Source organism: Diabrotica virgifera, chromosome 5 (assembly GCF_917563875.1).
Source record: "Diabrotica virgifera virgifera chromosome 5, PGI_DIABVI_V3a".
Classification (NCBI taxonomy): domain Eukaryota; kingdom Metazoa; phylum Arthropoda; class Insecta; order Coleoptera; family Chrysomelidae; genus Diabrotica; species Diabrotica virgifera.
This window is the reverse complement of record NC_065447.1, coordinates 41,688,231-41,700,456: the sequence shown is the minus strand read 5'-3', so window position 1 is coordinate 41,700,456 and position 12,226 is coordinate 41,688,231. Positions and strand designations below refer to the sequence as shown.

Here is a 12,226-nt window from a genome sequence, read left to right as displayed (position 1 = left end):
GGCGTGTTTTAGGAGGTAGCTATTGCGCATTTTTTGACATACAATTAAGAATTTTGTATTTATCATTGGCGCGCATACGGGTAATAGTCTGAATTTTTTTAAAGAAAAAAATAGTACGCCACTGGGATATTTCAAATTAAAAATTATTTTTAAATTTCACGTTTAATTTTTCATAAAAAACTTTTCTTGCCTTTTTTTCATATAATGCACCGTTTCTATGCAGAAAAATAAAACATCTTGGCGCGTATTTTTCAGTTCTTAATAGGTACATCATCAAGAACTGTCCAATATAATAATACTAAACTACAACAATAACAGAAAATATTACTAATAAGATTTCAACTAGATGCAAAGCTGCAAAAAATGTTTAAAATGATCTCCTTTACAAGTAACAGAAGAATTTTATATTCATCATTGTCGCGCGTACGGGTAATGGTCTGAATTTTTTGAAGAAAAAAATAGTACGCCTCTGAGATATGTCAAACTAAAAATCATTTTTAAATTTCTCGTTCAATTTACGACAAAAAATCTTTCTTACCTTTTTTCATACGAGGCGCCGTTTTTATACAAAAAAATAAAACATCTTAACTTTAACACTTACAAAGTATTTGAGATAGTTTCCATATGCATAGAAACTTAGTTCAAATACTTTGTAAACGTTAAGACGTTTTTATTTTTTTACATAAAAACGGAGCCGAATATGAAAAAAAGGCAAGAAAGATTTTTTGTCGTAAATTGAACGAGCAATTTAAAAATAATTTTTAATTTGACATATCTCAGTGGCGTACTATTTTTCTCTTAAAAAAATTCAGACCATTACCCGTATGCGCGCCAATGATGAATATAAAATTCTTCTATAACCTCTAAAGGAGGTCTTTTTAACATTTGTTGTAGCTCTGTACCTAGTTAAAATCTTATTAGTAATATTTTCTGTTATTGTAAAAACGGTGCACCATATGCAAAAAAGGCAAGAAAGGTTTTTACTCATAAATTAGACGTGGAATTTAAAAATAATTTTTAATTCGAAATATCTCAGTGGCGTACTATTTTTTTCTTTAAAAAAATTCAGACCATTACACGTAGGCGCGCCAATGATGAATACAAAATTCTTAATTGTATGTCAAAAAATGCGTAATAACTACCTCCTAAAACTCACCAAATTTCATTTTCATAGCTCAACTGGTCTTAGAGCAATAAATAAATTGGCAGTTTGAAATAAAAATTTCAACACCCCGTATCTCGGAAACTAAGCATTTGCGGACATATGTTTATAAAGCAAACCGGCATTAATTTTGCATGTAGAATTAGCCCTTAAAATTTTTCATAGTTATTTACTAACACCCTGTATATGTGGCACCAATAGTGAGTAACTAATAAATATGTAGATGGCAGCAAATGTGTTAAGATATCTTACCTTTGGGGAAACACTGACGTACTTAAATGAAAATTTCTTTATTGTTGAGAAAACGCACGAAACGTTTTGAAAGTTAGGAAAAAATGAGATGCAAATTAGAAGAGTAAGTAGAAATTTATTGTCCACGGTTTTAGTTATTACCCTATACTATAATATATAAAGGGTTTTTCAGGATTTTTCTTAAACATCCCCTCTTAAAGCCACCTGTAAGGGGAGAAAATGAGCAAATACGTCATTGTTTCTCAAAAAATTGCATAATTTTATCATTGCAAACTAATATTGTAGTCTAATAATTCAATTTGTGAAAGATTTGCACTTACGTCAGTGTTTCTCCAAAGGTGCGATATAGCTTAACGGTATAATTTTCTTTTAAAAATACGTATAAGTACGTGTTGGTTTTTAAAAATCTCTATTGGAGAACCATTTAAAACTTTCAAAATCAAAATCCTATACCTACTATAACTCTTTTTGTGACTTAACCACTTTTTGCACTGGCCCCTTCAATACCAAATATAAAACCATCATATAGTTTTTATGAAATCTATAAAAGATATACAGCCCTTTGGCCTAGACATGTTCCAGTGCCGGATTAAGAATCCTGAGGCCCCTAGGCAACCCAAGCTATGAGGCTCCTTAAGAAACCTAGGTTTCTCCGTTTTTAATAATTTTTATTTTTGAAAATATCCGTTCTCCTGTTGCGAAATAACCCAAAATGACTATGAATCAGGAATAAATTGTTTTCCCTGCAAGTTTGAAGCTGGGCTATAAAATATTTGAACTGTTATAGTTTATTTTCAAGTTTAGATTCAATATCATCAGGATAGTTTTTATGTGGTTTTGAAGCACACTCCTTTATTTGAGTATCACTCAATTTTGGAAAAACACAAAAGACCAAATACTGAGTTCATTGACCCGTACACTGTCAACCGACGACTCAGGGCCTAGATTCCGTGCACTGTAGATATCTACATGTCGCTTTCTATCGATATTTGAATATCAAAATATATGAATTTTTAGCTTTAATTGAATTATTTTCTAGTTTTGCTCTAGTTTATCAATTAGAGTATAACCTAGCAAAACTAGAAAATAATTCAATTAAAGCTAAAAATTCAAATATTTTGATATAAAAATATCGATAGAAAGCGACATGTAGATATCTACAGTGCACGGAATCTAGGCCCAGCTCAGTAATTAGACTGCAGTTTGAAGTTCAATCAGAGAACAATAACCGTGGTTATTGTTCTCTGGTTCAATCTCTTCTCTCTGCAATGATTTACTGAGAGCGTTGATGCGTTCTTTGTTACCCAAAACTCATTCATTATGAATGTTTCTTCTTTTTTATTACATTTCTTTCAACAAATACTTAGCTTCATGAACTGTTTCAGCTTGCTGATTAGTGTCTTCAGCAAGAGTATGAAGAGCAGATTTGAAAGAGTTTTAACCTTTAGGCAAAGGTCTTATGGCATCTGCTGCTTGATCTTATAATGACTAGATCGCGTGCGAATGAGATCGCTTAAGCATTTGATCATAACTTCCCAACGGTGGGTAGAGGATGAAAAAAAGTTGTACACAGACTGAACAAACCCAAAATACCATATTCTATTTGAGGGAAAATACGTCAGCCAATCGAGGAAAAATACGTCAGCCAATCTCTTTTAATTTTTATTCCACTGATTTGTTTTCGAAAAACCATAGATTGTATAAAAATCTTGTAATGCCTTCAAAATTTATTTTTGACGCTGAAACACTTCCAACAAGGGTTTTACATTCTGAAGACCTTTCCCAATCCAAAATGTCCATACTTCTTTAGTTACTGTATTCCGTAATCCTATGCCGTTTTCCGAATTTAGGACCCAATTTATCTTTAACTTCAATTTTTAACTTAGTTTCGGTTTCTGGTTCTTTAACTTCTTGAACTGAAATACAACTGTCGTTACATGTTTTTTCATCTTCTTTAGTTAGGGTAGCTATGTTTCCCTCAGTTATTTCCATTCCATCACGTGCTTTTTGATTGGTTGCTGCTTCACTAGCTATGTATTTCCGTGTGAAGCTGAGTTTAAATAAGTTTTGCTTCTGTTTTGGATTTTGATTAAGGATTTCTTCTTTCTCCTGATTTTTCTTGTTTTTTTGCTTACTTTCGATTCTTGTTTCCATCTGTAGTACTGGCCCTTTTACAGAAAGGGCATTCATTAGCGATGTATTCCCACAGCATATACATACTTTCTATGTGAACAAAAAACAAAAGTATGCATTGTAATGTAGCTTTATACGTCCACCATAACTTTTATGGTATTGCGCTATATTTGAATCTTTCAACATTTTTTTCGTTTTGGTCCCCGCGAGGCCTCCTCTGGGGCCGAGGTCCCTAGGCAACTGACTACTTTGCCTAATGGTTAATCCGGCACTGTGTTAATCCATCTTGTTTTTCGCTGAACACTATCAGAAAAGAAAATGTTCCGTCCAAAGAGTTAGCATAAACAAATTTGGAATTACATTATGTGGAAACGGATTGATATTTACCTACTACAAAATTGCAAATCTGGGATAGTATTTTATTATTGTAGATAGAGTATTTATTCCGCAGATTCTGCGCCTGCAAAAGTTCTTATAGACAATGGTGAGAACGTCTTTAAAATGACATGGATGTTGAAAATTCATATCAGCCAAATGATGATACATCGACGAATCATTTACAAATAGACATCATGAGTTTAGTTGAAAATTCGCCAAATGGTCTGGTCCGTCTACTTCAAACAATGAATGTTGTAAACACGGAGCCTTTAATCATCGAAAACATTTTAGTCTTGTTCAAAGTAACTAAAATTTTATTTTGTTTTGTACATACACATACAATACACCTTGCAGAACAATGAAACGGATCCCCATCTTCTGTACAATCACCACGGCGTATACAGAAATAAAAAATACCTATATACTACAAACTTAGCTTCAGAAGAATAATACCTATGTTGTATGTTACAATAAACTTTATAATTTTCTTTATTCTCTTATAGACTTCAGTAGAATCAATACTATACATGTTAGATTTTCCATAAAGTCTATTTTTTATAAAGTCTAGATTATTATTTAATACTTTACTTCTAAAATTTTATTTTTCCGTCTATACAAATCAATAAGCAGCTTCCTATTCAAAAGAAAATTCGATATCAACCCAAAAAATGTTGCCCTCAAGATTTTATCCGCTCTTCAGGCATTTTAGATACTTCCCCAGCTTGCTTCGCCGATCCAAACCAAAGAAACCGTCTCTTATGCATCAATTTTCGTTCTCCTCCGAGAGCATCGCAGCCAAATACTCCATTCCTCTTTTCTCATCTTCCGCTTTAGTTCCAACGCCTTTCAGCAATTCTTGGAGTAGCCACGTGCTTGTAATGAGTAATAAGTATTAAGTAACAATTTGTGAAAAATTTGCACTTTCATCAGTGTCAATGTGGGCGTTTTAACTAAACTAGAACTAAAATACTTCACAATTTAATAATACAGTGTAAAAATGCTTAATAGATAAAGACAAAAAAGTTATGCGATAAAATAACCGTTGCGCTGCCAAAACAGACGTCTATGACCGGTACTAGAAATTCACAATTGATGGAATCGATTTATCTCTGGAAGATAAATACGCATACCAGTTTTCGTTTTTCTAAATAGAAGCGTTCTGGAAGTATTGAAGAAAAACTTATTACAAGACGCTATCTTCAAAGAGAGATTTCCCTTAGGAAGCATTTTCTAATTAGGTGAATTGGGTTAAATTATTGTCTTAAAATTATCTGAGGAATCGCCGGTCTTCGTTTGTCAGGAGAGTTTCTTGACACCCTATATATCATGCTTCAGCAGAAAAGATGCGGGATTGATTACCTAGATGAAATACTTTTTTACTCTTCATTTTTGGTACAAAATTTGTACCTTATTTAATAAGCACATGTCACTAATTTTGACCCAACTGTTCAACTGTATCCTCTGTATCGATCAGACATATTAACCCATCTTGTTTATCTTGGAGTATTAGAAAACAAAATGCACCGTCCAAAGAGTCGACATACATATCTAAACAAATTTGGAATTATATGAAAAAAGGTCCTACAAAATTACAAATCCGGGTATTGACTTTTGTATTGTATTATTGTATACAGAGTATTTCTTCCGCATATCTACTGCAAAAATTCTTGTCGACAATGGTGAGAACGTCTTTCAAAAGGCATGGTTGTTGAATAATCACATCAGCCGAAGGATGATGATACATCGACGACATTGATAAATAAAAATCATGAGTTTGTGTCTTTGGCCAAATGGTCCATCTGCTTCAAAGAATGAATTTGATGTACCTAAATACGGTTAATATTTAAACATTGTAGCTAGTATTGTTCAAACTGAGTAAAACTTTGCACAACAAACCTTGAGTAATAACGAAATGGATCCCAAGTTATGTGTAAGTATAATTAGGTACCACAAAGCATACAGAAATAATAAATATACTACAATATTAACACCAAACTTCAGTAGAATCAATAGTCAATACTTAAATGCCATCTTCCATAAAGTCTACAATAAAATCAACAAAATATATGAGCCAGCTATTCCTTAAAATGATCCCTTTTTTGTATTTAATATTTTACTTTTATACAATTTTTTCTGTCTATACAAATCAATAAGTAGCTCCCTATTCGAAAGAAAATTCGATATCAACCCAAAAAATGTTGCCCTCAAGATTTTATCCGACCTTCAGAGACATTTTAGATACTTCCCCAGCTTGCTTGGCCGATCCAAACCAAAGAAACCGTCTCTTATGCATCAATTTTCGTTCTCCTCCGAGAGCATCGCAGCCAGTGGTGTCATGGCAAAATTAGCAGTGCGGGAACGCAGTGCCGGAACGCATTGCTAATTTTTGTTTACAAAACCTAAATTCTCTATTATTTTTTTTTCTTTTCTTAACCAGTGCGGGAACGGCGTTCCCACGCGTTCCCACACCATGACACCACTGATCGCAGCCAAATACTCCATTCCTCTTTTCTCATCTTCCGCTTTACCTCCAACTACCAACGAAATACATATCCCGACCCGGCCTCGGCGCCTCGGAAACATCGAACAAAGCAGACAGCGATTATACCGGTGGGTTAAAACGCGACGTACGTCCCAGCTGATGCCGACCAGCTAGCGGAAGTAAATATAGAGTCGGCTTTTGTTGCTGTCGCGCCGTTGGCCGTTGCGTTCGTGATACGGCGTTTATAGGGAGCAAGGTCAAATAGAGGACAACGGTGTCGACGACTGCATTCTAATTGCGCATGTTGTAAACGTTGGAAATTGTCCAATCGTAGCAGAGGTATAAAACTCGGCTAGATTACTCTGCTTTTTATAGAGATCTACTATTTTTTGATAAGGGATCCAGCGCCTTTGATCTTAGAGTCACTTTTATGTACATATTTACGTCATATGGATTTTAGGAATGTTAATATTTTTTCAATACAATTGCCTACATGATTTATTGAGTACATTATAACATATCACAAACATTACAGACATTTCTTTTATGTGTCCCACTACATACAGGGTGAAGCAAAACAGTATGGTTTTTATTTTTTATGGTTCCACTATATACAGAGTGAAGCAAAACAACATGGTTTTTATTGGTAGACACAAAATTTAAATTTTCACGGTTTACAAAACTATAATATGATTGATACGGTACCTATTTTTTGTTATCTATGTTTACTAATTTGTAAATTTTCAGAAAAGGTAAAGATCTAGAACATCGATTTATTAATTTCGAATTTGAAGTAGGTATTTTGAAAATAACTTCAATTGTTACATGTATTTTTTTAATTACTTGTATTTTGTTACTAAAAATGATACGTTTCTCTATTCTCGTATACAGGGTGAGTCGAAAAGAATAGGTCAAATTGTAACTGTATATTCAAAAGCAAATAATAATAAAAGTTTTTTCCTTTTCAAAGCAACAAGAGTCTAAAATTGCTTGTTTCTCAACTACTGTTGAATTTTTAACGTTAGAATGGAAATCAGTGGTGTCATGGTGTGGGAACGCCGTTCCCACACTGGTTAAGCAAAGAAAAAAAAATAAATAGAGAATTTAGGTTTTGTAAACAAAAATTAGCAGTGCGTTCCGGCACTGCTAATTTTGCCATGACACCACTGATGGAAATTGGCCAATGTTAGCAGCGGCATTGTTTATGAAATGCTTTTTTAAACAATGGCAGTGGTATAAAACTCGACTAGATTATTTTGCCTTTTATAGAGATCTACTATTTTTTGATAAGGGATCCAGAGTCTTTGATCTTCGAGTCACTTTTATGTACATATTTACGTCATATGGATTTTAGGAATGTTAATATTTTTTCAATACAATTGCCTACATGATTTATTGAGTACATTATAACATATCACAAACATTACAGACATTTCTTTTATGTGTCCCACTACATACAGGGTGAAGCAAAACAGTATGGTTTTTATTTTTTATGGTTCCACTATATATAGAGTGAAGCAAAACAACATGGTTTTTATTGGTAGACACGAAATTTTTTCACTGTTTTTAAAACTCCGTATGATTGATATGGTATTTTTCGTTATCTATATTTACTAATTTGTAAATTTTCGGAAAAAGTAAAATTTACATTACATCAATTTTGAAAATAACTTTATCGTTAAATATATCTTTGAATTACCGTCCTGTATGTTACAAATAAAAATGATAATTTTCTCTATTTTCGTATACAGGGTGAGTCGGAAAGGATAGTCCAAATTGTAACACTATAGTCAGAAGCCAAAAAATAATAAAAACGTTTTTCTTTATAAAACAGGAACGAGCAAGAACTATAGGTTGTTGAAATTTTAATGTTGGAATGGAAATTGTAGCCGTGCGTGGTATAAAACTCGGGTAGATTATTTTGCTTTTTATAGAGTTCTACTATTTTTTGATAAGGATCCAGCGTCTTTGGTCTTGGGTCGCTTTTATGTACATATTTACGTCATATGGATTTTTCAATTAGTCCATAGGAATGTTAATGTTCTTTCAATAGAATTGCCCATATAATTTATTGAGTAGAGTCTAACAAATGACAAAATGCACAGAGATTATTTTTTATGTGTTAGGTTTTACTTATACAGGGTGGAGCAAATCAACACAATTTTTATTGTTAGATACAAAATTTAAATTTTCACACACAAAATTTAAATTTTCACGGTTTTCAAAACTATAATATGATTGATACGGTACCTATTTTTTGTTATCTATGTTTATAATTTGTAAATTTTCAGAAAAAGTAAAGATCTAGCACATCGATTTATTAATTTCGAATTTGAAGTATTTTGAAAATAACTTCAATTGTTACATGTATTTTTTTAATTACTTGTATTTTGTTACTAAAAATGATAAGTTTCTCTATTCTCGTATACAGGGTGAGTCGGAAAGAATAGTTTTTCTAGTATCGTATACAGGGTGAGTCGAAAAGAATAGGTCAAATTGTAACTGTATATTCAAAAGCAAATAATAATAAAAGTGTTTTCCTTTTCAAATCAACAAGAGTCTAAAATTGCTTGTTTCTCAACTACAGGTTTTTGAATTTTTAACGTTAGAATGGAAATTGGCCAATGTTAGCAGCGGCATTGTTTAAGAAATGCTTTTTTAAACAAATTGATATGGTATTTTTCGTTATCTATATTTACTAATTTCTAAATTTTCGGAAAAAGTAAAATTTACATTACATCAATTTTGAAAATAACTTAATCGTTAAATATATCTTTGAATTACCGGCCTGTATGTTACAAATAAAAATGATAATTTTCTCTATTTTCGTATACAGGGTGAGTCGGAAAGGATAGTCCAAATAGTATATTCAGAACAAAAAATAATTAAAAACGTTTTCCTTTATAAAGCAAGATCGAGCAAGAACTCGAGATTGTTTTATTTTTAACGTTGGAATGAAAATGGTCCTATCGTAGCAGTGGTATAAAACTCGGCTAGATTACTTTGCTTTTTATAGATATCTACTATTCTGATAAGGGATCCAGCGTCTTAGGTCATTGTGTCACTTTTATGTACATATTTACGTCATATGGATTTTTCAATGAAATTGCCTACATAATTTATTGAGTACATTCTAACAAATGACAAAATGCACATATATTATTTTTATGAGTTCTACTTATACAGGGTGGAGCAAAACAACATGGTTTTTATTGGTAGACACAAAATTTAACTTTTCATACACAACATTTAAATTTTCACGGTTTTCAAAATTATATAATATGATTGATACGGTGTTTTCTGTAATCTATATTTACTAATTTATAAATTTTCAGAAAAAGTAAAGATCTAGGTAGCCTACCTCAATTTATAAATTTCCAATTTGGAAGTACAGTGGAACCCCGATAAGTCGGCCTCCGATAACCCGGAAGTCCGACTAACCCGGATCGATTTTCATCAGATAAAATAAAAATGTTTTCACTTTGACTGAGTTTTTTTACCAAGACATAAACAATAATGTATAAAACTGTACGTAATTTAGATGTACAGGACATAAGTATTTCATTTTTTTTGCAATTATAATTACGTTTATCTGTAAGAGTACCGTATTTTATTAATTTTTACCATATTCTCCGGCTAACCCGGATTTTCGATAACCCGGATCGGCCGCGGTCCCGATTAATCCGACTTATCGAGGTTCCACTGTACATATTTTGAAAATAACTTAAATTGTTACATGTATATAAACTGTATATTACTAAAAATGATAACTTGCCTCCATTCTCACGGTGTGCAAGTACTTGGAAGGGAAACGAGAAACGATCGTGCGCGAGTCGCGTAGAAATATTGCAACTATCTTAAATAATTCATATTGTCAATTGAAATTGTCAAATTGACGTATATTTCATACCTTCTGTCATTGAAGCAGAAAAATTATATATTGCTCCACAATATTGATATGATATGCAATTATTATATAAAGGTAAATTTAATTAATTGTATTTTGCTTGCAGTACTGCATTTTAATAACTAATTTTATTTACTACATACAATTGTTTACGTTTGCATAACATAACCTGCATCTTATTTTTTCTTCTTATTATTTTTTTGGACTATGGCCTTGACAATCATCCAGCAACCAGGACTAATATAATTGGCGAATATAATTAAAAGTGCGAATAAAAGTACAGAGCGTAGAAATAGAGGTCGCTTTGCTGAACTTGCACGGTCCCAATGAGTTGGAAAGAATAATTTTCTCTATTATAGTATACGGGGTGAGTCAAAAAGAATAGTCCAAATTTTAACTGTACCTATATTCAGAAGCCAATAATAATAAAAGCCTTTTCGTTTTCAAAGCAACAACGGGTCTAAGATTGCTTGTTTCTCAACTACAGGTTGTTAAATTTGTAACGTTGGAATCGAAATTGTCCAATCGTAGCGGTGGTATAAAACTCGACTAGATTACTTTGCTTTTTATAGAGATCTACTATTTTTTGATAAGGGATCCAGCGTCTTCAAGTCGTTTTCATTTACATAAGGTACTTTAGTTATATAGGTAAGTGCGTCATATGGATTTTACAAATATATTTTCAGTAGCATTGCCTACATAATTTATTGACTACATTCTAACAACAGACAAAATGTACAGAGATTATTTTGTATGTGTTCTACTTTATACAGGGTGGAGCAAAACACCAGGGTCTCTATTGGTAGACACGAAATTTAATTTTCACGGTTTTCACAACTCTGTATGATTGATACGATGTTTTTTGTTATACCCCATTCCACGAATATACGACCCTCTTGGATTATCGCGACAACGAATATTTTACTGTGCAAAATATGAAGAACGAAAGTAAATTGCAAATTACATTGTTGTTTATTGGAGTAATTATTATAGTAAAATACTTTCGTACTTCTTATGTTGCACACTAAAATATTCGTTGTCGCGATAATCCAAAACAGTCGTATATTCGTGGAATACACCATATGGATCTATTTATTAATTTTTAATTTGAAAGTAGTTACTTATTTTGAAAATAACTTCAATTGTTAACTTTATTTTTGAATTACCTACTCGTATATGTTACAACTAAAAATAATAAGTTTCTCTATTTTCGTATACCGGGTGAGTCGGAATGAATCATTTTCTCTATTCTTGTATACAGGATGCGTCGAAAAGAATAGTCCAAATTGTAACTAATATGTAGGTATTCAAAAACCAATAATAATAATAGGAACAACGTTTTCACTTTTAAAGCAACAACGAATCTAAAATTACTCGTTTCTCAATTACAGGTTATTTTGTCCGTAAATCAGCTATCTTTCTAGATATCTATCTATAAATTGGAATATGGCTCTTTTTTAATATATAAGTAATTAAGGAGTTAATTTGGTACTTACTTATCTGTGACTTTACACAGCATATTCTGTTTCTGGTCTGTTCCGCTTACCATATTCCAATCGTTATTTCTTCTTGTCATATATGTGTTCCTCTTCCTCAGTGAGGTCTCTTTTTTCCATTACTGTTTTTATTTGTCCGTATTACTGTAATCAAGGACATCCACTTTTCATCCTTCTATTTGGTTTTCATTTTCAAGTTCTCAACGGTTTTCTTGTCTCGTCCATCCTGCGCATATCTCCATACCAGAGTAATTTTTTTTATTTCGTCATTTAGTGTCTCCATCACATTCTCTAATTCGTTTATCTCTTACTTTGTCCATTAGTCTTAATGTGAGCTTCTTCTGCAAATCATCATTTCCATTGCTTTTCTGTTTTCTACTTTATTATTTTTGTCACCCACTTCTCTGAGCCATACA

The 12,226-nt window shown here is 32.2% G+C and overlaps 1 protein-coding gene across 1 annotated transcript in view; it reads right to left on the bottom strand.

The window, feature by feature from the left end:
* Window positions 1-2,733, bottom strand: part of LOC126885355 (odorant receptor Or1-like) — a 66,497-nt gene extending 63,764 nt beyond the window's left edge. The window contains exon 1 of the mRNA XM_050651912.1: window positions 2,719-2,733. Coding sequence (XP_050507869.1) covers window positions 2,719-2,733 — 15 coding nt within the window. The remainder of the gene's footprint in view (window positions 1-2,718) is intronic.
* Between the last annotated feature and the right edge of the window lie 9,493 nt (window positions 2,734-12,226).